The 25,684-nt window shown below is 49.4% G+C and overlaps 8 protein-coding genes across 8 annotated transcripts; 4 read left to right on the forward strand and 4 right to left on the reverse strand.

The window, feature by feature from the left end:
* Positions 1 to 513: 513 nt before the first annotated feature.
* KY384_005872 (uncharacterized protein) lies at positions 514 to 2,270 on the reverse strand (the record flags this gene model as incomplete). The annotated part of the gene is made up of 2 exons (XM_044814370.1): positions 514 to 1,468; positions 2,092 to 2,270. 2 exons carry the CDS (start codon positions 2,268 to 2,270, stop codon positions 514 to 516), a joined length of 1,134 nt encoding a protein of 377 aa, XP_044668520.1.
* Positions 2,271 to 2,763: 493 nt separating this feature from the next.
* KY384_005873 (uncharacterized protein) lies at positions 2,764 to 8,407 on the forward strand (the record flags this gene model as incomplete). Its single annotated transcript, XM_044814371.1, has 8 exons — positions 2,764 to 2,808; positions 2,904 to 2,921; positions 3,028 to 3,105; positions 3,160 to 3,179; positions 3,233 to 3,937; positions 4,035 to 4,052; positions 6,849 to 8,070; positions 8,120 to 8,407. The coding sequence occupies 8 exons, from the start codon at positions 2,764 to 2,766 to the stop codon at positions 8,405 to 8,407; spliced, it is 2,394 nt and encodes a 797-aa protein (XP_044668521.1).
* Positions 8,408 to 10,253: 1,846 nt separating this feature from the next.
* Positions 10,254 to 12,407, reverse strand: KY384_005874 (uncharacterized protein; the record flags this gene model as incomplete). The annotated part of the gene is made up of 1 exon (XM_044814372.1): positions 10,254 to 12,407. The coding sequence occupies one exon, from the start codon at positions 12,405 to 12,407 to the stop codon at positions 10,254 to 10,256; it is 2,154 nt and encodes a 717-aa protein (XP_044668522.1).
* Positions 12,408 to 13,363: 956 nt separating this feature from the next.
* KY384_005875 (uncharacterized protein) lies at positions 13,364 to 14,505 on the forward strand (the record flags this gene model as incomplete). The annotated part of the gene is made up of 2 exons (XM_044814373.1): positions 13,364 to 13,438; positions 13,492 to 14,505. The coding sequence occupies 2 exons, from the start codon at positions 13,364 to 13,366 to the stop codon at positions 14,503 to 14,505; spliced, it is 1,089 nt and encodes a 362-aa protein (XP_044668523.1).
* Positions 14,506 to 14,879: 374 nt separating this feature from the next.
* HNT1 (Adenosine 5'-monophosphoramidase) lies at positions 14,880 to 15,618 on the forward strand (the record flags this gene model as incomplete). Its single annotated transcript, XM_044814374.1, has 5 exons — positions 14,880 to 14,913; positions 15,004 to 15,086; positions 15,148 to 15,216; positions 15,303 to 15,395; positions 15,496 to 15,618. 5 exons carry the CDS (start codon positions 14,880 to 14,882, stop codon positions 15,616 to 15,618), a joined length of 402 nt encoding a protein of 133 aa, XP_044668524.1.
* Positions 15,619 to 15,878: 260 nt separating this feature from the next.
* On the reverse strand, positions 15,879 to 17,658 carry KY384_005877 (uncharacterized protein; the record flags this gene model as incomplete). The annotated part of the gene is made up of 3 exons (XM_044814375.1): positions 15,879 to 16,511; positions 16,589 to 17,025; positions 17,058 to 17,658. The coding sequence occupies 3 exons, from the start codon at positions 17,656 to 17,658 to the stop codon at positions 15,879 to 15,881; spliced, it is 1,671 nt and encodes a 556-aa protein (XP_044668525.1).
* Positions 17,659 to 18,652: 994 nt separating this feature from the next.
* Positions 18,653 to 19,820, forward strand: KY384_005878 (uncharacterized protein; the record flags this gene model as incomplete). The annotated part of the gene is made up of 4 exons (XM_044814376.1): positions 18,653 to 18,808; positions 18,854 to 19,003; positions 19,062 to 19,160; positions 19,242 to 19,820. The coding sequence occupies 4 exons, from the start codon at positions 18,653 to 18,655 to the stop codon at positions 19,818 to 19,820; spliced, it is 984 nt and encodes a 327-aa protein (XP_044668526.1).
* A 1,857-nt stretch (positions 19,821 to 21,677) lies between these two features.
* On the reverse strand, positions 21,678 to 24,496 carry KY384_005879 (uncharacterized protein; the record flags this gene model as incomplete). Its single annotated transcript, XM_044814377.1, has 5 exons — positions 21,678 to 21,820; positions 21,844 to 22,335; positions 22,385 to 23,038; positions 23,087 to 23,266; positions 23,317 to 24,496. The coding sequence occupies 5 exons, from the start codon at positions 24,494 to 24,496 to the stop codon at positions 21,678 to 21,680; spliced, it is 2,649 nt and encodes an 882-aa protein (XP_044668527.1).
* Between the last annotated feature and the right edge of the window lie 1,188 nt (positions 24,497 to 25,684).

Raw genomic sequence — 25,684 nt, forward strand, 5'->3', positions numbered from 1 at the left:
ATAACTTCAGATTATCTCCTTGGCCGCAACTTGAACCGTCCCTACCAAGGCATAGCGCCACGTTCTGACTTGACTCAGCCATGCTATGCACTGGTGACACCTCGCGAACAATCAACGGTAGTATGAAAAGGTACACAATCCTTCGCTAGTGAAACAGCAGTCAGGCATTGCGTGGCTGTGATTAGTCGGAGAATCTGCGGTGAGATGGCAGGTGGGAGCGAAAGCGAGAATCCTGGTCGTTAGGCTGTGCGGGCTAGCCCAGCAAGGCTAGGCCAAGCGAATCTCGTGAAATTCTCCCAAATATCATGACTTTCTCTACTGCACACTTTGGTCCCCTTAATCTTAAGTAACACCCGCCTCTCTGACATTGGAACGCTGGCGATGTCCGATTGTGAGATATGAGGTTAGGTAGACTTCGGGTTCGTGCCCTGTAATGCGGTTGCCTTTGTCAAGATAAGCCACGGCAAGGTTCAAAATAAGTCCAAGTGGTCTGAGTATATCTGAGCCCAAGCTCTAATCCCGGTATTCCTCGATGGCTCGTAACGGGACAGTCATAAGATGTTGCCACCCATCTGGTAGCGCGCTTTGAATTCCCTCGATTTCCCTTCGCCCTGTGTCTTGAATCCACCAAATATTTCTAAATTTCACCAGAAGAGCGAAGAAGTGCGCGAAGATGACAAGAGCGCGCGGCTGACTTTCCTCAACAAGCTTTATGAAGCGATCTGGGACTAAGATAGGGAAGACGATTACACGTCTACAGATGTCTGCCGCGGTTTCTTGTCCAGCGTCAATCGCTATTTGCACACCACCTAAAAGACTCAGCGCTGCCTCATAAGAGACTCGGACCTCGATGTCGTCTAGCCCTGAAGGGAATTCGTTGGCATGGGGCTCCAAGAGATACTTTAAGCTTTCGCGGTTACTTTCTTCATATAGTTCCTTGTTGAGCATCGTCATCGCTGGAGGCCTGCAAATCATGCGCATTGATAACGAATCCTCGTTTTTGATCCATTCCCACGCTTGAATGAATATGTTCTTTGAATCGTGTGTCATCTTAAGCCATTGAAATGGTACCGTGTATGGTATAACAAGACGGTCCCGCAGCATACTGAATGTAGCGATGCGGAGAACGCTTGAGGTTGTACAAGCAGCGTCTGCATTGTCTTGATTCAGATTACTGATATCCTGAAAATGTGCTTGCAATGCACGATCCAGGTATGATCTATGAGCATCCATCACTTCTGGGTTGTCTGGATCCAACGCTGCCAAGTGCAAAGACGCCAAAGCATACAGCGAGTAGAGCAAAGCGTCGTTCTTGAGCGCTAAAGCTGGAATAAGTGACTGAAATATCTCGGTTGCGTCGGCACTGGTTGACACGAGGAGTGAGTCGAAAGTGCTGGTGCTATATTGATGCATCAATTTGAGCTCGAGGAGACGCCTATCTCTGGACTCTGCGAGAGCCGAGTCGTCACTAAAACTGGAGCAGTTAGCTGGAGACCTGGAAAGGCTTATGCCCATCCTGTGACTCCGGTGCTCGTGGCCGCTGCCTTCGGATTCTGGGCGATCATAGACGCAAGTCACTTCATGTCGCTTGCAATTACCACAGATAGGGTGAACCTCGTCGCACTATCCAAATGGTCAGAGAAGTTGATATAGTATTACTCTTACCCAGTAGCAACAAGATTAGTACTCAACGCATCTGACACGGCAGATTCAAGATACCACCTGTGCGTTAAGGGCCAATTATAGGCAATTGCATCCCTGAGCAACTTCTACAAGCTAAGCTTTTAGGACTGCAACAGCCACTTATTTCAGCTTTAAAGATCTGGCGTGGCTATCTTTTGTCCAACCAACCATCACCCGCACCTGAAAATGTGTTCATTGCACTACGAAATTCATGGCTGTTTTGAAAAGGAGAAGGTGCCTTGAATATAATTCCAATGATTTTGATACGCTAGACAGAGCATACGAATATTCAATATTCTGCTAATCAACGTGAACTTTTTTCATAAATAATGACATTGATTTAGGAGCAAGTCTTCAGAAGCGCACCCGGCACGCAGTGAAATGGACTCGAGTGAACAGGACAATTACCTTGACTCTCCGGGCTCTACATCGCTGGCAGCCCTTTCTTGACTTCCGATGATAGAGTCTGGGGGCAGACTTTTTGTGTTTTGTTTCTGAGACTCTGTCTTCTGCAGATCGAGTTCCCTGTCTAGTGACTCTTGGAGATTCGTTGTCAGCCATATTTTGGCGTCTACTGGCGCACGCATATTCAATTCACATGGACAAAGGTTGCAATAGTGTTGAAATCCTACATGATTTACAAGGATTTCCCAGACTGAATGCATATACGAATCCAGCAGATGCGGCGTCCTCTGCTCGCTTACTCAGCGGATGCGGCTAGTCGAACCTTCTGCTGGATGAGTAAAGCAATTCTGTGATTGGTCGATGCATCTCCAGTGGTCAACCCGTTGTGTTCCTACAGGTTCTTCTCGAATATACAGAGCCATTCTGGTGGTCACATAGGTTTGCTGAAAGGGCAAGTGGTTCTTAGTTGAATCATACGTGCCACACGTGAGCTCTAGAGGCAAGAGCGGTAGCTTCCGACCCATCTCCTCGGCTGCTGGGACGCAGATAACGGTCCCTCCCTTCAACGTTCGCCATCCCATTGTCTGCGCAGGACCGCGCTCCACTTTCCACGCCCTCACCCAACCCCCAAGCTGCGCTACCAACGCGGCTTGACACCAGTGATATCCTTCAGCCATGCTATCTACAAAGGTTCTCGCCGGGACGGGCATGGGCAGAGCTGTACGTCTCCCCGCTCGACCGCCCCGTCAAGGCGTGCTGTTGGGGTGTAGGAGCCAAGCGAAATACCGTGCCCGATACTGATACATACTGAATAGGTGTCGAACGGCTGCATCGTATGTCAATTTTCAGCTGTCTCAGCTCTTTCCTACAGACGCCACCGCCTCGAAACCGTGAGCTACTGTGAGCTACGTACCACGTACTGACACGTTGAACCATCAGTTACCAAGGGTGCGGGCATTCGCGACTGTCACAGACGACCCGTTAGATAAGAAGGTCGAGATGACCAATTGGGAGAAGGTGAGGGTTCCTCTAAGCACAATTGCCGCAAGATAGAGACTTATCTTTAGCTAGGGGCACTTTATCAATTACAAGTATGATTGAAATACTGATGCACCAATCAAGTAGCGCTACTCACTGTCCGCAGGAAGATGTCTGAGAACCTTCAAGTCGTCCGCTCTAGACTCAACCGCCCCTTGACATATGCAGAGAAAATTCTGTACTCTCATCTCGATGATCCCCACGGATCAGAAATTGAGCGTGGGAAGTCGTATCTAAAGCTTCGACCCGACAGAGTTGCTTGCCAGGATGCCACCGCACAAATGGCCATACTCCAATTTATGTCGGCAAACATGCCCTCCGTCGCCACGCCTACTACGGTACATTGTGACCATCTTATAGAGGCGCAGATAGGCGGTGACAAAGACTTGGCGAGAGCTCAGGATATCAACAAGGAGGTCTACGATTTTCTTTCCACAGCGTGTGCAAAATACAACATCGGTTTCTGGAGGCCCGGATCAGGAATTATCCATCAGATTGTGCTGGAGAATTACGCATTTCCTGGTGGCCTGATGATTGGCACTGATTCCCATACCCCGAATGCCGGAGGTCTTGGAATGGCGGCCATCGGAGTTGGCGGTGCCGATGCCGTTGATGTTATGGCTAACCTGCCTTGGGAGGTAAAGGCTCCTCGTGTGCTTGGTATCAAGTTGACAGGAGAGATGTCTGGCTGGACCTCACCGAAGGATATCATTCTGAAGGTAGCAGGTATACTAACTGTGAAGGGAGGCACTGGCGCGATCATCGAGTATCATGGGCCTGGTGTTGATACACTGTCTGCCACTGGGATGGGGTATGTCCTCTTCTTCTCTCCCCGGCTTGAATTTAATCTCGCTTCGTTCACTAAGACTCACCTTGACGAGCGAAGCTGACATATTGCCCTGTGCTAGGACCGTGTGCAACATGGGGTTGGTATTTCTTTTTCTTCTATCTCTATTGCCCCTTTTCTTTTGCTTTTTTCTTTAAAAAACCATCAGCTGTGATCGGTCCTGGGACATCGCCCCTTCCCTCTATTCTTCTCCGTTCAGGACTGGATATGTTCCTTCCCCATGGAACAGATTCGCCCCTTCCCTGCAATTATGGACAGCTATGAGAGCCTCGAACAAGGCGCCGCCCTTCTATCTACGTCTACAACGAACCGTACCTGCAGCAGAAGCAGCCTGTCGCAATACTGCAAAGGGAGTCATAAAGCCTGCGTTAAATGTACTTTTGGCGATCTACGTCTACAACAACCAGCTCATCCAGTATCCTCACCTTCCCTCTGCTGGAGAAGGGGCCTCGCCCAGTCTACAGCAAAGTACTTTTAAACTACTTACGTTACAACGAACGGTCCAGCTAGCATAAGAAGCCTCTTCCAGCGATGGCTAGCTCTACAACTGACGTAATATCATTCGTCTCGTTACTACTTTGGACTTGGTTAAGCACGGCGCCTAAGAATCAAGTCCAATACATATTCTCCAAGGTCCTGGATAGTTATGAAACCGTGGATGAGCTCCTCAATTCTGTCTCATTGAGTCTCGCGCCCGGACTACCTGAGGCTCTGCAATCCACAATGCCACCTACTATCGCCTTCTTTAAGAGTCTGCCAAAGAATGATAGGGATTCAGATTTTGGGCTGTATACCTACTGGTTCTTGAGAGACAAGGCTGTCGATCGCGGGTCTACATTGTTTCAGGGACCGACACTCGTACTGGTATCTCCGTTCGCCTAGATCAGTACGAAAAGTACTTTTCGAGCACCAGCGTTACGTTACCCAGATATGTCCAAAGGAGTCTTTCCGAGGGCTACACCATTACACACAAGGGGCTTGTTTGCTCTATGCACCTACCTCTGCCGCCACAGTACCAGTGTACCGGGTCATGTTTGTGGCAATAGAAGCAACATTCGCCTTTGCGCTTTGGACATTGTATAGCAAAACGGTTTACGGATACGGAATGTCTAACTGCTGCTTATGGAACCGAGGCAGCCTTGAATACGATGGCCTTTGCTCTCATAGTGCTTTGACTGAACTACCCGCGGGCGATCATACACATTCTGCGGAAGAATTGGAGGCACAAGCACTCAAGGCCAAGAACAACGAAAAGTCAATGTCAAAAGATGCCGTGAAAAGGCCAAAGCAAAGGATCCCGCGCAGTATAAAGCTAAAGCAGTCAAGCAAAGACAGAAGTATCTCGCTGAAAACCCTGGTGCGCAAAAGAAGGCCGACAAACGTTGCATAGATAAAGCCATAAAAGAGAAGAAGCACTACTGTGCTATCTGCAAGCATGCTTTTACAGAAAGGGCCAAATTAACGGAACATCTCGTGACAAAAACACATGTTGCAAAGGCTGCGCTGCTAGAACAGTCTGTTCTAGCAGAGTAAATGACTACTATCACACATCCCGGCGAAAAGTACTTTTGGAGTTCAGTATGAGTCTACGCGTTACGTCTTTCAGGTTCATACACAACTACACATTCTCAGGTCTCGGGCCATAGATACGTTTCACTAATCTAGGAGCGGCAAAGCACTTTTGGCACACGCGGTATGTAGATGCTACACGTCATACAAATGCTCATATATCCATTCGTATTCAAATTTCAATCCTCCTGCACAGAATGGCATCGCTGTTTCAAACATAGCGGGCGACACTATTCTGAAATCGCCCCGAAACACCTTTAGAGTCGCTCTTTCCTCGCACAACCAGTCTTGAGCCCGGCTTACGAAATGTCGTCGTGGCCGACTTTTAGAAGGTCCCTTGGCCCAAGGTCTGCCAGAGGCGATGTCCAGCTTCTGGCAGGGAACTGGAAGGGCTCTTCCAGGCTAGGTTTTACTTCTGGGTTGCCTACCTTGGCAGTTTAGGGGAGCTCCCAGGTGAGGTGTTTAGGGCCCAGGAAAATAGACACCACGACAGACTATGGGCCATAGCCTCGACCTATTTCAACCCATACGGTCCTCAAATCCTTTCATGGGAAGCATCACCCTCTCCCCAAAAGCACTTCTTAGCCTGGTCTCCGAGTCCATACCGAACCGGCCTCGAGCCCGGAATTGTCACTTCTTCCTTGAAAGATTGTCAGCCCGGTCGTCAAATCAATTCCAGAGCGGCCCTGAGCCTTTCCTATGGAAACGAGTCTCACTCTGCCCGAAAGCTCCTCACCATCACATCTTGATCCGACCTGAAACGATTGCGAGAGCTCTCTGGAGACGTAGCAACAAATTGCCTTTCAATTACACGGGTAACAACGATCATTCTTTCAGACTCCTGGGTCTCTTTCGGCTTTCAAGATATCCCCAATCGACATCATATATGTCGCCTTTCTCAGCAACCGGCCCTCTTCCACCAACGTAGTCCATGGTCTAGGCTGTTCGAGGCGTAGCACTAAGATGTCAAGCACTACTTACCTTTCAGATCTTCAAAACTCATGGATCGTCAAAAAATCCCCATCTGCTGTCTCCTTTATCTGAGCTACTGGTCACTTAAAGCTCTTCAGGTCATTGCATCACCTACAATATCGCACTTTAAGAGAACGCCGATGAAGGATACGCAAACTCGGGATTTTTGTCTCTTTGTCCATATACCTTCTAGGTCCCGAGATATGGATACGTCTGCCAGATTCCCGAGCCGGATTTCTTTCTTCTGGTTTTGCCCACCCTTTTCCCTCTTCAAATTCTTGGCGTTAAAAAAACCCTACCTTGAAGAGCATTGCTAACTCAGTACCATTTACAGAGCTGAAATTGGCGCCACGACGTCTCTCTTCCCCTTCAACGACCGCATGTACGATTATTTGGCTGCGACTAAGCGAAAAGCAATCGGAGACTTTTCGCGAGCCTACGCTTCCGAGCTCAGAGAGGATAAGGGTGCAGAGTATGACGAACTGGTTGAAATAAATTTGTCCGAACTAGAGCCGCACATTAACGGGCCATTTACCCCAGATCTTGCTACTCCGATTTCCAAATTCAAGGAGGCAGTGAAAGAGAACAACTGGCCGGAAGAATTGAAAGTAGGCTTGATTGGATCTTGCACTAACTCCTCGTATGAAGACATGTCTCGTGCCGCCTCGATTGCACGAGATGCTTTGAACCACGGGGTAAAGGCCAAATCAATGTTTACTGTCACTCCTGGATCCGAGCAAATCCGTGCTACCATAGAACGAGACGGCCAGCTTAAGACCCTCGAAGAGGTTGGTGGTCTAGTCCTCGCTAATGCTTGTGGTCCATGTATTGGTCAATGGGATCGACGAGATGTAAAGAAGGGCGAGCCCAATTCCATCCTTTCCTCATATAACCGGAATTTCACTGGACGGAATGATGCAAACCCTGCCACTCACTCCTTCGTAACCTCACCAGATCTAGTCCTCGCTATGATCATGGCCGGAACTCTCAACTTTAATCCTCTTACAGATACATTGAAAGACAAGGATGGCAATGACTTTAAACTTTCTGCCCCCACTGGAGATGGACTTCCCTCAAACGGATACGATCCAGGTAGGGATACATATCAAGCACCGCCAGAAGACCGCAATAACGTCAATGTTGCGGTTGCTCCAGCTAGTGATAGACTCCAAGTTCTTGCAAGCTTCCAGCCCTGGGACGGTAAGGACGCCACGGATCTCCCTATTCTCATCAAGACCAAAGGCAAGACGACAACGGACCACATTTCAATGGCCGGTCCTTGGCTGAAGTACCGTGGTCATCTTGACAATATCTCGAACAACATGCTTATTGGTGCAATAAATGCCGCGAACGGGGAAGCAAACAAAGTCAAGAATCAAGCGACTGGAGAAGTGGGTGCGGTCCCAGCGACTGCACGAGATTACAAGAAACGAGGCCTTCATTGGGTCGTGATTGGTGATTGGAATTATGGCGAGGGTTCTTCGCGCGAACATGCTGCCCTGGAGCCAAGACATCTTGGTGGACTTGCCATCATTACGAGGAGTTTTGCACGTATCGTAAGTCTCAAAGATCTGTGTCCTCTTGCGTATTGGCTAACTCTGCTAGCACGAAACCAACCTTAAGAAACAAGGAATGCTGCCCCTGACCTTCGCTGACCCGGCCGACTATGACAAAATCAATCCTGACGACAGAGTCGACGTGATGTGCACGGAGCTCGCAGAAGGCCAGCCTTTGACATTGAAAGTTCACCCGAAGGACGGCAAGGCCTGGGAAGCTCAGCTCAGCCATACGTTCAATGGAAGCCAGATCGAGTGGTTCAAGAACGGCAGCGCGCTGAATGCAATGGCCAAGCACGCGGATGCCCATGTAGAGAGCGGCGAGCAGTATGCGTAGAGTGTGTGATGGTGTGTGAGAGAATGAAGCGGCAAGCATGATTGAATGGTGGCCCAGAAGATTGCTGGCTAATTTGCTAAAGGGCGTTGGAGTGATCCTTAGTATGAGTTGCACGTATGTATGTAGCGTGAGCATATCCCATTAGACTACATAACCTCATCAAATATCCCGTAATGTCCTATTGCTTCGCTACCTTGCACCCCTCGGCTTCCCCCTCGCTATTCCACTTCCCCTTCCTGCCGTTCCTCTCGCTATCCCCCTTCCAGGACCTGCGGTATCACCTCTCCCCGCTCTATTCGCCCCCATTCCTCCTGTCTTATTCAAACCACTGGCAGGCCGTTGCGCTGGCGCTGGCGTCGCAAACTTCGAAGCTGTCTTTGTACTCGGTGGATTATCAACGAAGCTGGTGTCTGTTGTCAAGAACGTCTCATCTCCCAGATCGAGCTTTGAAGGTGTCTTGGCTGCATTAACGGTGGGATGGTCGGTATTGGAGCTCGAATTGGGAGCACGAGCAAAAGACTCCGGTATCGGTGCCTTCGTAAATGTGTCAGCCCCTCTGATCGCATCCACTCACTTCAATTCCTCCCGCTAGATAGGGCAGGGGCCAAGGGTGTGGTAAGCACGTGCACGCGGCTGTAACCCACCTCAGGAAAGTCCACACAGAAAGCATTCATATTCAGCCCATAGAGAAACCCCGCAAAACTCTCATTGAACCTCGACAAGCTCTCATGCATCAATTGAATATGCATGAAATTGGCCTCCAGGTCCGCCATCGAGTCGCTTAATTCCGCGAAGGCGAGCTCGAAAGCCTCGAGTGGGAAGGCAGAGGTGCTGTTGTTTAGAGTGCGGGGTGTGAATGTTTGGCTGTCGCGGAGAGAGGTGCGAGAGGAGGGGCGAAGAGGGGTTGAAGGGCGCGACGGGGGTTTGGAGCGGGATAGAGAAGTTGAACGCGCGTGGTAGGAGTCCGTCATGGTTGTTTGCTCAGGCTGCAACCTTGCGAGAGGCGCCTGAAGCGATAAGCGTGGCTGCTGAAGATCCGATGACCTGTGATTCACGAATCTGGTGGAGTATTCACAGTCTGAACTTGTATCTCTTTCACGTCAAACGCGGGACGCGTCGGACAGTCCCGCCACTGCCGCTTTGGCAGGACAGGAGTGTATGCGGCACATGGAACATCCTTTGACATCTCCAGTACTAAAGGTACAATAATCCTCTATTCAAATGCCACTCCCATATAATGACTGCAAGATACTCTCGGGGAAGATGTACGTGAAGTCATACTTCGTTTATGCCAGTTTTAATGACAGGCTTATGTCCTTTGGCTAGTTGAATAATTCTTACATATGTACATGTGTGTTTTGTGTATCTTCATCCGTTCAACCATGAAGCACATCTAATGCGTGAGTAGCTACCCTCTTATTGGGATCACTCACTTCTCCAATCGCCAATTACAGTGGTACGAGAGCGCTTCGCGTAGGCTCAAAAAGAACCGCTCAACCCATGCATATGCTGAAGAAGATCTTTGAAACTCTACTATGCTCGCAGTATGCATCATCGCGTTATGACGAGCGAGAAGCCGTCGACCCACTTGCCGCATGAGCCCGAGATGCCTGCGATGCTGTAACCACGAGGTGGAATTAAGGTGTGCCTTCGGAATGGAGAGATCAGCACCAGTGCAAGATGTCTGTGAGTGGAAGGAAACAAACCCTGAGCCACCAATAGCGTTGCCATAGACTCCCGATCGCCTTCCTGTACTTGTGAGAATCTCAAGACCATCTATCCAAACGCCTGCCCTGAGATAGAAACCTAATAATATTTCACCTTTCCACTTATCTACCACGAACGATTAAAGGTAAGTCGCCGCACCAAGGACATAATGCTTACCGAACGTAAAAACATCGGCTCTTCCCCCTCGATTACCGAACATCTGGCTTGTCTTATCTTCATACACGAACTCCATGCCGTCTAAGGCAAAGCCATGGTATACACGAATAGATGTCAGAATCTTGTTTTGCTCCAATGCTGACTCCAGTATGATGTGCTGAGGTCGTGTCCCTTCTTGCTGGGAAAACCCTAATTTGCATGCCTGGAAGCCGTACGATCCGTTAGGAAGTTTGTGAATGTGCTCTTTCGACTTGAACATCTGCGCGACATTATCTACGCTAGATTCTCCTAATCCAGCAGAAAATACTTTAATCTTGATATCCTTGGCCTTTTTATTGTGCGCTAAACGTTCTCGGAGAACATCCTCGCTGAGCATGACCTGTCGCGGAGGCCCTCCGGCTTGGACATCTCCACTCCCATATTCAATCCATGCACGACATTCAGCTTCCGAATCAGCGAATATTTCGACGAATGATACTCCCGTTGGGGCCGTCAAGATGATTTTCCCGCTTTCAACGGGCCATACTTGAATGCTATCATCAGGATTAAGTGGGGCATCTGTGGGTAATCTGAAGCACGGATGGTGCTTAAACCGTAAAGTATCAAGCCTATGCCACATGCATTCATCTTTTGGCTTTATTAGAGGCTCCCCAGGTAACTTTGTCCTTGTTGAGTACGGCTCGCGGCACAAGAACGTCCGGCCAAAGCGAACGAAATCTCGTCGCATGATGCCATATTCTTGGTGCGGGCAGCCAAATAGATGGCCTGTCTCATGTAAATGCGCACCGATACCCACATTTGCTGCCTCCCAATTGCTACCAGATTCGTCACAATCGTTGGCAACGAAAGTAGTGTCAGTTCTGGTGCAGTCAGAAAAGGCTGGCACAATCTCTTCAACGCTAGACGGGTAACTTTGCAGGGCATGCGAGCCAAAGATGGCTAATTGCACCTCGCCAGAAGCTCCACCCAATGCAGCATGACCTGTGATGGTCTTAGAACGCGTGTCCCAGTGAGAATCTAAGAGAAGAGCGGATACGTAGATCCTTTGCCCTTTCGCAGGCTTGAAGTAATTTGTCACGTCGTTCATTGCAATTGTGAAGAGCTCGCCTTTCCCAGTGGCTTCGCTGTATTGTTGGGCAACATCCAAGTTTCGTATCTCTCTGACGGTTTTATCTGATCTGATGATATGAATCTTGGCCTCGTTTCTCATAATCCCCATCTCCTTATCCCTGTACGTCAATGAGCCCGTTTGCCACTCTTCATCGAATCTAAAGCACCGCCTTCCGAGACCCTGTCGATACATTTGTTCCCCTGTGAAAGCTTGCCATAAATATACAGACATGCGGAATTTCCTGATCGCAAGCTCCAGGTTGTTTCCTTCCCTCTGCTTCCTTTCTGGTACAGCATCGAATGTGCCAGGCGAATCTTTTCCAAGAATGATGGCAAGCTGGAGTGGAGGTGCATTGACAAGGGGGAGAAAGTTGATGGTGACCCAAGCGCAATGGGACGGTAGGGAAGGATGAGCAGCGGTCACTTTCGGCGACGTGAAATCGAAGCGGAGGCGATTGGGACCTGGTGTGAGATGTACGAGGACTTTGAAGTGGGATGCGCTCACAGGCCAAGCGGTTGCAGGGAAATTGTCTTGGTGGTGACAGACCGTCACAGTCCCATCAAGCGCCTTGTCATTCGACTCGCCAATGTGACCATATACAAGCAAAATCTTCTGATGCACCCAAGAATTATCGGAAACAGAGATGATTCGCGGAGCGCAGGGCGACAGGGACGCTTTCGGGTTTGTCGTGCCATTGATTGAAGGTGTGTTCAAGCCCATGAAACTGCTTCTGTTGCTGACAGAGCTAAGTGGCATTGGTCTCTGCTGTTGAGATGTAATTGTCGAGTTTGATTTACTGGACGTCACATTGGTGAGATTCGGCTGCGACGTGCTAGGCTTGATGGATGAAGCAGGAGTAGAGTTGCCATTCTGTGTTGAATTCAATGTAGATGTCGATTTGTTCAGGGGCGGCACATTGACATTGTTCGAGTTAGCATGCGAGCTTTCGCTGGGCTTTCCAACCTTGGATGCTCTTTTGCGGCGAAGGTCTTTGAAGAACGGCATCATGGAGGCAGGAGGCCAACAGGCCTAGGAGTGGACGAGAGTACTGCGCGAATCAATACGTCTGTCTTTGATGCGGGCATTGATGTCATTCAACAGCCAGTTGCGGAAGGAACGACCCTCTGCACGGGGGAAAAGGATTGGTTGCGTCAGCGGGTTTGATGATATGTAAACGAGTGGGTTTCGACGAGAACAGGTGGTTTTAATGCTCGCGAATAAAGCGGAAGCAAGGAAACGAGCGTAGTTGACGACGAGAACCTAAGTTCCGTGCGTTTCACAAGGGTCTCTACGAGGACATGGCAAATGAAAGATTCTCAAAAAGGCCAACGATCTTCCGAGCGTTGCAGCAAGGCAGGAGGCTATCGAACTCTGGTGGGAAATGGAAATGGCCTAACCGCAGGATCTATTTACGGTCATTACGCACATGAGATCTGCAACTGCAGCTCGCGGGGCTCGTATACAGAGTGGGTAGATCCAGATCTGGCATTTGTTGAAGCAATTATTGCATTCCGTACAATGCATCCTGATTGTTCTATAGAATACGCTATGCTTGGTCAGAAGGGTGCCTGGACTGCCTGGTGTGCTTATCTGTCAGCCACTCATTTGGACATTTGAAGTCAAACGCGTAGCCGCCGTTGGATCCTTTTAATAATTTAGATATGGCTGGAAAACCGGCCTCTCCTCTCCCCGCTACTCCACTAGCCATTTCCTCCGTAAGGACCATTCCGCTCCAACATCTCCTCCAAGCCTCCTTTTCCAGTATCCTCCCAGGTCTTTTACACATGTCAAATGTAGAGAGCCATTATCTTGGAGAAATCTTCAATTCGCATCTGGACCATTGCCACACCTGTAAATCGCCGCTCTTGCCCCCCACAACCGTCCGTTTCCACCCCAACCCAAGGTACTGCGGCCGGTGTCTTGACTGACCCGCACATTTCGAGTGGAGCTGAATACTTGTCATGGCGTTGTACCTGCGTCAGTCCAGCCCTGAAGACGTCGTAGAAAAAGTTCTTCGCCGGGCAGAACTTGCCAATGTAAGGCTGTGCTTAGGCCCTATCGCTACCGTTGCTAATCACCGATCGTGCAGATGGCAAGGAAGCTGAAGGACAGGCTAGCCCTGGCCAGCCACAAGATTCAGCACGGCCAGGAGAATTTAAGCTTCAGAGACGTCGAGGCTCTCTTCGAAAGCTCCGTCAAGCGCAAAAGACTTATGTCGGCCATTGAAACATCTTCAACATGTTCGTCCTCGTCATCAGAGAACACATACGTCCCCAACGGTGTTGCATCATCGCCATTGACTGCTCCTTTGTTCTCGGACGCCGTTGAAGGTTCTGGAAGAGCGACCAACCCTCGGAAAAGAAGTGCCCATCAAGGCTCTACATACAATTTTTTGGACATGACAAAAACCAAGCGACCAAGATCACACTCAATGGCACCGCCGCTCATCGAGAATACACGGGCTTCGTGGAAAACCAGCCATAACCTTCCACAATCTTCCCCAGTGCATTCTCGCCATGCCTCACAATTTTCTACCATTCACGGCCCTGATATTTCATTTGCTTCCGAGATTTCGACAATACCTGACTCTCCAACATACGCCGACGAAGAGCGATTGACTAGACTGTCATATCATGGGAGTCAACCGAATCAGAAGGCTTCACCACCTCAAACTCCTCCACCTACAACCCACCGCCGGAGCAAATATACCGCCCCTGGTGAAGAAGGGGCTGATCTGCTGCTGTTCCTGGCTACATCACCCTCAGCAGGGGATCTGGGTACTAGACACACCCGCTTGCTTCCGCCCTCCACACCCCCCTCCAAAGAACTCTTGCGTACTCCTGCTCTGATCGGACGAAATACCCCCGGTCAGAATTTCAATTTCGCGGAATTCATTAACATTACACCAAGCCCCGCACAAGGTGCCTTTGGCGACCGCACACCGGGTATTAGCAGGACACCATTAGCTGCGAAGGACGCTCGAAGAAAACTTAACTTTGATAGTTTGGTACCTCCCAATGGTAGCCCGCCACTCAGCAACGTTGGACGGGGTAGCATCAAGACGGGCCTTGGGATGGATCTTGGAGAGGAACTAGTGTCCTGATCTCATGCATTGTGGCCTTTTCCAGCTAGCGCACGAGAGTGTCTCCACGCATTCGGAGCGAATGAATTAAAGAACAACAAACGATTAGGCAACATGATACTGCTAGCACTTTGCGCTGTCTACCAATTGAACGTGAGCATATTTCATGCGGCTTGATACTGTGATCAAAGTCCCGGTACATGCCGCATGCAGTGAATGGCTTGACTTTTTGCGCGACGCGACGACGCGTCTCTAGCGTGATCTGACAGCGGGAGCACCCGTACTCTGATGCACCATGACGTATATGTCCACCCCCGGTATAGCGGACGAGGGGGACAGCAGGGCAAACCGATCTCTTGCTGCACTGCCAAAAAGATTGCACACGCAAGCTCAAAATGGCGGCCTGTATCTTCTGTAAGATCATCAAAGGTGCTTTCCCTCTCGGTCGCCCCATTCCACTCATCTGCGCTTCACTAAGATCATACCGCATGCGTCGGCAACGTTGACTCCGAAACCTAGGCGATATCCCCTCCTTCAAGCTCTTTGAGTCCGAGCGCGTATTTGCTTTTCTGGATATCCAGCCTCTAGCCCAGGGACACGCTGTATATCTCCCCATTTTACCCAAAAACCCCACCCATATGTCGTTGACTTCTTCATGATCAGCTCGTGATACCGAAGTACCATGGCGCCAAGCTCCTCGATATTCCGGATGAGCAATTGGCGGAGGTGATGGTACGTCGTTCTCCCTTGGCGAAATGGAGAGAGACAGAACTGTAGAGATGTGAAAATGGACAAGCATTGGCTGACGAGAAACAAAGCCTGTCGCAAAGCGTATCGCCAAAGCCGTTGGGGCGGAAAATTACAATATTCTGCAGAACAATGGACGATTGGCACACCAAATCGTTGATCATGTATGTTCTCCCTTCTGTGAGGAGCAATGGCGAAAGGGCCAGGCGTCAAAAAAGCAGGAAGCAGGACGGCAGGTGCGGAAAGAGCTGAACGAGTTCGCAGGTCCATTTCCATGTAATCCCGAAGCCAAACGAGAAGGATGGACTAGGGATTGGATGGCCGGCACAAGAGACTGATATGGAGAAATTGAAAGAATATTTCAAGGAAGTGAAGGCGAAGATGTAAGTTGGTACTGTGATGCCGAGGTGAATGGTCAGGTGATCACGGCCTTCGAAGGAAAGTAAAACAAAAAAACGAATTGACGAGTTGATGTGGGATGATCATGCCTCGAGCTGGAATAGGAAGTCTTACATGAAGAAGAAAGATGAGAAAATGAAGAATATTCTTTCATGCGAGTTGACGACGCTGCTTTGGTCGTGCAACCCATCTAACCCATACCCAAGCCTGCCCATTACATATACAATCATCGACGCCATTCGGATCCGTCAGTCGACTCCCTCATCAACATGCCCAGCCGGTATCGGTCCCCCGTTCGCGACCGGCTCCGCCTTCTTACGCGATGGATAGAAGTCTATTCCGCCCCCAGGGCTAATGATCCCTGTGCGGTCATAAAACGTTCTGGCTCTCAGGAACGGGTCTAGATCCCAATAACCTGCTCCAAGCTTCTCGGTCAAGTCCCGCCTCCTCCCCTCCACCTTCTTATGCCCCGACAGCCATTGCTGCGTGGTCGTCTCATATTCTATCACCACACCTCGCCTTTCCTCCAATAATCTCTCCCTCGTCCCCTCATCCTTCATCTTCTCGTTTTCCCCTTCCCGTGGTGGTACATACTTGTAGTCCCAATCCTCCTTTCCGCCCATCTCCTTCAATAAGTGCTCTAGGGCCACAAATTGGCTCAATTCCTCGATATTTTTTGTGAAGTGGACCTTGGCGGCAACGACTGGGTCGAGCCAACCCTTTATAATTTTCCAAATGGACTGGAAAATCCAAGGAGACTTGTGGACGAGAACCACGCCGAGGGATTCCGGGTAATTGGCTTCGAAGCATTTGATCATGAACTTGACAGGGGCGTAATCCATATTTGCAAGTGAGAAGTCAGTCATGTCGAAGACGATTGCCTAGCGATGAAGTGTGAGTGATGACCAAATTGGAATGAGGCGGGAGGGATAGTAAAAGGGAAACTGGTGACACGTACGGCCGTATCAACATTATCGTGCAATAGTAATCGCGCACTCTCAATTGTGTACACAGTATACCGTTCAAGACTACTTTCCGTCTGTTCGCCCGCTCTATGCAATTTTACGCGCACAAAGCATATGGGCCGCCCCTCTTTATCCATGCCGTGCAAGAAACTCTTGCCTATCCTCATCTGTTCGAGAAAGTCGTGACCGTCCCTCTTTGTCTTAGCATCCGCGCTCTGGCTATCTTCTAAAGCGCCGGCTTCGCCCCGCCTGATGATGTCGCTGTCCACTTTGACCTCAGCCATTCGCCATTTCATCGTTGCGATCAGCATAACCAGCGCATTCTGTATATTCCACTTGCGTGCTCGGAGAAAACGCAGGAGCAAGGCGTCGGGGTTGTCATGCTTGACCATGCTCCAAAATGCCTGGCGAAGCTGTTCCGGGGGTAATTCTGGATTGTTTCTTGAAAATCCTTGCCCTGACCGAACTTGTCTTCACCCTCCACGACAGATGCGCCATTCAAGCCTCCATGCTTCGCGTCTTTGCCCTTCTTGCTTCCAAAAAGACCTCCACTTTTCTTTTTATTCTGCTTATCCGAGGCAATGGTGTCTGTACTTTCTTTGACGTGGTCCGTGCTGCTGTTCGTTACAGCTGTATGATCTCCATCTGCAAGGTCTGGTACGCCGAAGGTATGGAGGAGAGCTACCCAGAAGTCTTGAAGCTTTGCCTCCTGGTCTGGAGTCAGATTGCCGGGTCGTCCGGGTAAAGGTGTGCCTGACATCAAGGCGATCTCTTCCTCCTGTAGATCCGATCCAATGTGCTTTGAAGGTACAGCCGGTCCTTCAGCGGCTTTATGATTCTTGTAGAAGACGAATGCGCCGCTGGAGAAGATGGCCGCAAATGCAGCAGTCGACCAATGCCCAGTACTTGAATACGCGGTAGTGGTGAAGGGCCGGGATCGGTCAGTGTGTGGTGGTCTGAAAGTACGAAACAATGGCGTAGAGACAGCGCGTGGTAGGGAAGGTCGAGAATTGTACGGTACTAAGTAGGAGAAAGGAAGGGTGCTGCGTCTAGACTTCAGCATGTGTGAAAGGAAGGCAAGGCCATGAACGGCTAATAATGCACAATAATGCACCCTAGGAGGGTAGTTCTTACTCCGTCAGCTCAAGTCTAGTGTTGCGGTCATCTCATGATCTCGGTCATCGTTTTGCCCAGGAAAGAGTTCAGATGCGGCTTTAGCGCGGCCCGGAGATTCGTGGCCCTTTGTCCGTTGTTTGTCCGTCAGGAACTTCAACAGGAAGTACATCATTTTATAAGAAGCATCCGAGAACCCAACCTTGTCCAATTGCACTGGATGGTGTTGAGGAGTGGATGAGACTAGACGCCCAGTCCAATGTAGTGCAGACCATCATTGGCACTCATAAGGTGGTGCATCATGCACGCGATCTGCCAAAGGCGGTTGAAACGTATATGCCCGTCATCGCTCGAGGCAAGCACCATTGAGGCAAGCGAAACAGACGGCACGCTGAGGCTTCAAGTCTACCCTAATGTTCCGTGGCAGGTGGCCGCTCACGCTGTTGGCTTCCAGTGGTCAGCATCTGCCGGGAGATCTGTGGCACACTTACATTGGACATTTGCTGTCCGACGATTAGGAATTTGTCACAAACCGCGAGCAGTGATGTAAATGATGCTTAGCCCGGTCGAGGATCCTTCCCTCAACTTCACAATGCGTCACTCGTCTTTCATGCTTGGCTCCTTCAGCTGTCACTAGCGTCTCTTCTGGGGGAAATGATCTACGACCTTGGATTTCTAATAGCTCTGATCTGGCTCAGGAGTGCATGTTGTACTATCCCTTGCCTTCTCATACAACTTGCGCGTGTAAGACGGGTAGGTTCCACGAGCTGTCTTGCACTGTCCCGGCTGGGCAGCTTGGTAAGCTATTGAAAGATCGTCTTTCAGCTGTGATATCATGCTTGTCGTATATGTATATATCTTGTTTCTTGTCAAGGACGTCCAGCCAAAAACGAAAAAAAGTCTCGATTGTAATTCAAGAGTTCAAGATTACTGCTAAAGAGCCAATGTCTGCTCAGAGAGACTTGAAAATGGCACATGCCCCTGTTGAAATCATCTATGGCGTCGCAGCGGCTCCTTCATGGAGTCCGGACGAGATGAGGAACAGATTCAATGTCTTGCATCAACACAACGTGACTAGCCTTGACACCGGCGCAGCATACGTACGGGTCTCATGTCTCCTACAATGCTACTAATGACTGTCTAAGGGGGACAGTGAGACCGTCCTTGGCGAAAGGCATGCCCCAAAGGAGTTTGTGATCCATACCAAGGCGCCTGCACTTTACCCTCGTTGTCTGACGAGGCAGCGTGTTTTGGATGGGATGCAAAAAAGTCTGAAGGACCTTGGCGTGGATAGTGTACGAGACGAGATCTTGGTCTTCATCACCCTTTCCTTGCTGATCAACGCACTGTCAGGTCGATCTTTATTACCTGCATCATCCAGATGCACAAGTTCCGATTGAAGAAACTTTGTCTGCAATTCAGGATATATATGCCGCTGGAAAGTTCAAACGGGTATGGTCCGCGTCTTCATTGCCAAAGGATCTAAGCGAAGGTGCCTAATACTTACAAATAATATACAACTAACGAGCCCAGTTCGGTCTCTCAAATTTCCCGCCCGAGCAAGTCCAGCAGGTGTATGACATTCAGTCAGCGGCTGGGTCTGTCGTACCAACAGTCTTTCAGGGAAATTACAATGCCGTATCCCGCCATATTGAGGTTGATCTCTTCCCGTTGCTCCGCAAGCTCAACATCAGCTTCTATGCGTACTCTCCGATCGCTGGAGGCTTCTTAGTCAAGGACACAGAGTCATTAAAGTCAAAGAACGTCGAAGGTCGCTTTAGCGGCAGGACTAGCCTCGGCGATATGTATAACACCCTCTACGGCAAGGAATCTCTGTATCAGGCGCTAGATGAGTGGGGAGTCATCGCAGACGACGCCAGCATTAGCAAAGCGGCGCTAAGCTATAGATGGATTGCATACCATAGCGCATTGAAGAAGGAGGTTGGAGATGGGCTTATCATTGGGGCGAGCAAGGTTTTGCAGCTTGAGGAGACCTTGACAGCAGTTGAGGCAGGACCCTTGGACGTGTTGACTGCGAAGCGAGCCAGTGACATTTGGGAGAAGGTAAAGCATGAAGCGCCACGAGATAACCTGGACTTCTTGAAAATCTGAAATCATGAATGTGGGTCAGTGTCGTGAGGGTACTGGAAGTGAATCGGCATGCTTTGACGGCTCCAATCCAATGGAATCTCGTCTAAGGGCGTGAGTTTTCCCTTGTTCCTTTGATCTATAGTTGCTTGCTCAAGAAAATATTTTTGAATATCCCGCTTGAAATGCTTCTCACTTCTCATCCACCTTCGTTGCATGTTCCTCGGTCTCGTTTGCGCTCTCTCTAGATATTACAATACATGCAGGAGGAGCGAGAAACGGTCCGGTGTCGGACAGGGAGGTTATATGTCACATGGCAAACATTTATATGGGTCTGCTGCTTTCGCACTTCCTGCCACAAACACTGCGATTGAAACCTATAAGCATAGTGAAAAGCCACTCCTGAGCTACCCCAAAAGCGCAGGCGTCTATTTAAGCATTTAATATGATTCAAAACACACCATCTCAGCTATATCATGGTTTCTTCAGCTTTGTGTGCCCCCCTCTCCTCCCTGGCGTGCCTTCATAGACGCTTATTATCATGGCTATAGAAGACTGTTCAAAACAATCTCATGTTTTCGTAGATTTCAAACAGATTCCAATGCATCAGGGACGAAGGAATCAACAGACTTACAACTCCATGACTAGTGGAGCATTGGGAAAGCTTTTATGGGAGCTCTCACCTGGTCTTCCCTAGTCTCAGGTTTAGGTTTCATTCAAGCGTGATTTCCAAGAGGGAATGGCCTCGTTGATCTTAGTAGCAAACCATTCCGGGAATGTGAAAGAGCTTGAGTTCAAATAGGATCATAAGACAGGATTGGGAAATTCTGATTTAGATCAGTGGGATATGATGCGTCGAACGTTGAGAGTTTGCACTGTCAATTTGACATTCATAACCGCCAACCAACAGATCATAACAACAATGCAAAGAGGAGTTGCGTGCCTACATGTCTCACACTGTCTTAGTGAGGACGCATTTTCAAGATTTCTTACCTTCTGTTGGGGACGTTTTTTCATTGAATGGGTAAAGATTGGTTTTGATAGAGTCAAAAAACTACAGCAGAGTCTCTTCCAATTTCAAGACTTGCTGGCGAGCAAGACTCAGACACCATCAAATTTGTTGTGAAAAAATACATTTTCCATAAGAATGGTTGGCCCTACGGCGTAGGACGGAGACAAGATATATGTACGAGATACGCCTCGTGCGCCTGGCTCTACGAAGGTATCCCTAGCCACGGGAAAAGAGAGAAAGATGATTACTTAATAATTTTGCTAACTATTGTTAGCCAACTAGAGACTTACAGAATACTCTTTGAAAGTCAAAGTCACGCACACGGTCGTATCTTTGGCGAATACTGGCACCTGAATGTTCGGAGACACCATCCTTATTCCCACGCATATTTGTGTTTGACGCCGCACGAGCTCATTTCGGGCCTCAACAGGACAAAGAAATGGTATGATTGCTAACGAGACGGCAATGCTTGGGCAGAAAGAAGAAGACTGTGGACAAGATCAAATGATATTCTCGCTTTATCTTACCATGAGCTTGTAGTTAGGGGCAGCCTGATGTCTTTACAGTATCGGATCCTTGTCGTAAATAGTAAAGCTTATCATGAGTAGGTAAATGCTCTTAGGAAGCTAACGTGTTTGTTTGATAATTTTCTCGTCGGCTCGATGTGTCACTAGGCCAAGCTATCTACATGAAGCAACCTCATAGCAATCATGCAAAAGCCTGCACTCCGATCGACACGGATCGACCAGCTACGAAGAGCTTGGGAGTGAGCGCTCTGACGGCTAGTAGCTTATATTGACTACTGAATTGTGGATGGATAGAGGAATCCTTACATCGAAAAATGAAGCCGTTGTTTGCTCGTGCAGAGATCACTGCCTGTATTTCGCAAGCTGAGCCATGATGTCCTGCACGTTCTGCTGCTGTGGCGGCTGTTGCGGCGGCGGAATAGCTTGATACCCTTGCTGAGGGGGCTTCCTTGTTGTTGTGCTCGACCGAGCAGTTGCGACAATGCCTGGTTGTTGCCATAATTAGCACCTGGCTGAGTTAAGCTTTGCGGTGGGAATTGCTGGTGCTGTGGTGGATTTTGATATTGATAACCCTGAGTAGGCGTTTGCGGTAGCTGATAGCCTTGTTGTTGATTTTGTTGCTGCTGTGGAGTCTGGCGAGCAACACTACTCAACAAAGCTGCTAAATCTTGTGGGGCTTGACCCGGCTGTGGATTACCTTGATACTGTTGCGGATTTGATGGATTTTGGTTTAGAGATCCTAGAAGTTTCTGCAGCGCTGGGCCGTCCAACCCTGCTAAAGGACTCATCGGGGTTGTGTTTACATTTGGGACCGGTGGCTGTTGCTGCGGCATAGAGTGTGGAGGCATATGCTGCTGGGGCATCTGATGCACTTGATGTTGCGGTGGGCCATAGCCAGGGTTTTGTGGGTAATGCTGGGACTGTGGCATGGGTTGCGCCTGTGGCTGCTTGGACCTGATCACTACGTCGGCGGCTACAGCTGCATCGAGTTCTTCATATTCTGCCAATGCATTAGTAAGCTCCTACGACGAGGTAGAGACAATAAGTACCATCGAACCGGATGTTGCTTGGTCCCCCACTACGATCGAAGAGCTGAAGAGGGATTTTCCCTGTCACTTGTGATTTTCGATGAATCTTGACAACAGCCTGCACTCCTTCCAGAATCTGCCGCTTTATGACTGCCTGCAATGACACTCCCCTAGGAAGTTGAAGCACATCGCACCGAAGAGAGCGATCACGAAATGACTGCTGAATATAACCCACAAAGGTTCGATCTGACTCATCCACAATGATTATCTGTACATCTGGGACCTGGACAGGGTTTCTTCTAGGAATTGGCAAAGTCCGCTCGTCATCAAGATCTCTGCCTTGAGGACTACGACTTCGATACCGTCCGTTTCTGCCATAGGGTGGAGATCTCGAGCGGCTTCGCTTTCCGCCATAGTATCGATCAAGGCCGTTGCGAGCCAGATGATTGTCGTATCCACGTCTTGGGGATGGCGACCGGACAGGCCGATAGTCATCCCTCGTACGCCGTTCGTAGACGCCATAAGGATTTTGCCCTACATGTTGAATTCCTTGGCGTGTATTACTTCCTCGACCATAATCCGGTGAGCGTGACCTTCGGTTACGTCCAGCCCTGTCCGCATTTCCAGAATTTCCTGCATTCCGTGTGTTCTTTTGGGGTTTCGATATTTCAAGATCTAGGCAGTTTCAGCAGCGCTGGGATCAAAAGGACGGATACGTCGTACGAATTTTCCTCCCTCCTAACTCTGTGCCCTCCTCCGCTACTAGTGCACTACTGCTGCAGCCGGGATCAACAAACTGGACGAAGCCGTACGCGTTCTTCATTGATATTTGGGCCAAGCGACCATACTTCGAGAAGACATCAAAGATCATCCGCTTGGAAACTTTCTCTGTAAAGAGATTTCCTAACGCTAATGTCAGATTTTCATTCCAGGAAGAAAGGTACAAGGCATACCAAGAAAAAGCCGAGAGCCTTGAGGAAAGCGATCCCACGTGCCTTCAGCCACGTAGCTAGCTTCTTCTCGCAAAAAGTCTTGATATGCTGAATCTGTATCGGGCGCTGCAGCAGCCTGCTGTGGTTCAATCAGTGGTGGAGCGTCCGGCTGTGCAGCACTAACACTGGATTCAGTCAATGATGTTTGTTCTTGTGGAGATGGCTGGCTAGGTGCTATAGACTGCTGAAAACTTGCTGCAGGTGGAGGAGGCAAGCCATTGGGGCCAACAGTACTCGCAGGAGCATGATTTGGAGGAAGGCGACCTGTCGATGTTTGAGTGGTATTGGGCGGCGGTGGATTATGATACGAGCGGATGCTTTGTCCAGCAGTGTAATTTGGATGTATAGTTGGTTCATCCTGAGGTGGAGGTCTGGGTGGGAGACCAGCTGGAGTAGGAAGAGCACTGATAGGGGTTTGGGCGCTGCTCGGACTTGATACTTGGGGGCCAGCCGACGCTGTAGGCGCTGGTGCGGACGTTTGGACACTATCTGCGGCAGGGGCAGTGGAAGCGGAAGCAATAAGATTATCGAGCAGAGCTTGGATATTTCCGGTTTCGATGGTCAATTCTTTCTTTGGGGATGTTTCGGGATTTTCAGGCTGGCTTTGGTCTAATGCAGTGGAGGAGTCTGCTTGAGGGTACGAGTTGTCTGCTTGGATGGGCTGCTGCTCAAAGGCATCCTGCACAGAAGCATACAAGTTCTGGCCATGGTTGGGTTCTGAAGCGAAAGGGTGAATGTTCTCGGGGGCTGAGGCAAACTCTGCATGACCAGTAGATACATCTGGGTGCTCCGTGGAAGCATGGATTGTTGAATAAACCTGGTCCTGGCTCTCTTTCACTACATCCTCAGCCTTCATTATAGGTTGCTGCTCACCAGCGACTTCGCCGTTCAATGTTGCAATAGTAGTGGCTGACGCTTCTTGAGTTGGCGCAACTTGATAGTGGTCTAGTCCTGTAGAGTCAATGACACCTTGACCACTGGTCGCATTCTCCATGTAGGCAGCAAGATTGAATTCCCCATCCGCCTGATTCTGTAATACTGGAACGGTTTGCGAGTCCGGGACGTGGATGGGTTTTGGGCTGGCTGGAGAGAGTGTCAGGCCGTTGTAATGAGGCGCTTCTGCGAGCGGGCTAGACGGCATGAATGCAGATAGAGAAATCTTGTCAGGAAGAAACCGTAGGACACCAATGAGCGACAGGTATCTTGGGTTTACAAAGATAGACGGAGGCAGATGAGGGCTATCTAGATAAGGTTGAAATTTTCAAACTCGACAGAAAACCTGGAGGTTGGGCTAAAGCATTTCCTTGAAGACCTTACAAAGAGTCCCTCGAGCAAGCCATGCGCTCTGATATAGAATATGATTGCTGATGAGGAGGCGAGTGCACGGCGACGAGAGACAGTCAGTAAATTGTGGTGGTGGCTCCTGCCTCATGCACGAGGACGAGGAAGATCTAGCTCTTATTGTTCTAGCGTATAATTCTATTTCCGGATCACGTGACATTGTACGAATGAATCAGTGGCGTCACCTACTGCTTTTTTCTTGTCTCCAACTATTTTAATAGTGAAGCATGATACGCAATACTTTGTCATCATTGTCTCCTGGTCGAACATGTATCAGAGGTAGACCAACGTGTCTCATCGCCCGAATTTCGACTTCCCATGCCATCCCTGACGTCACATCCGAAATTGAGCATCAGGAAACTCGGGATTGGCTTGCTCAATTCAATGAAAAGCAAATTCCAAGGAATATCTGTGAAGTCACCTTCAGCCGTGCATCAGGTCCTGGAGGCCAGAATGTGAACAAGTGCGCCCACTAGCATATTGATTCACGTATCGAGCTCATTTAGAATAGAGTGAATACTAAAGCTACATTGCGCTTGAGCACTCAAGCTTTCCTTCCACTTGTGCCAAAATTGCTCCATGCGGAGATATTAGCTTCGAGATACCATTCGGAGAATTCAAGTTGTCTCGTTATACAAGCTGACGGCAGCCGAAAACAGGCTGATAATGCTATGGAGTGCTACAAGAAGTTGTACTCTCTAGTGGTCGAAGCCGCCCGTAAAATTGTCAGAGGCGAGACTTCAAAAGCGCAGATGAGCAGAGTAAGAGCTTTGTAAGTATCTTGAGTTGAGTAAAGACAGCTGTGGGCAAGTATCTAACGGTGGATGACCCAGGCAGAAGAAGGGGACTGAAGTGCGCTTAAGGTGCAAGAAAACTCACGCAAACAAGAAAGCATCTCGGAGAAGATCGAAAACCCAGTGAAGCCTCTACGACTGAGCCATGAGGCACCAAATATTTCTGAGCGAAGGAATGAAGAGCCGAGATCGCT

Source organism: Bacidia gigantensis (genome assembly GCF_019456465.1).
Source record: "Bacidia gigantensis strain McMullin 20006 chromosome Unknown contig_246, whole genome shotgun sequence".
Taxonomy (NCBI): Eukaryota; Fungi; Ascomycota; class Lecanoromycetes; order Lecanorales; family Ramalinaceae; genus Bacidia; species Bacidia gigantensis.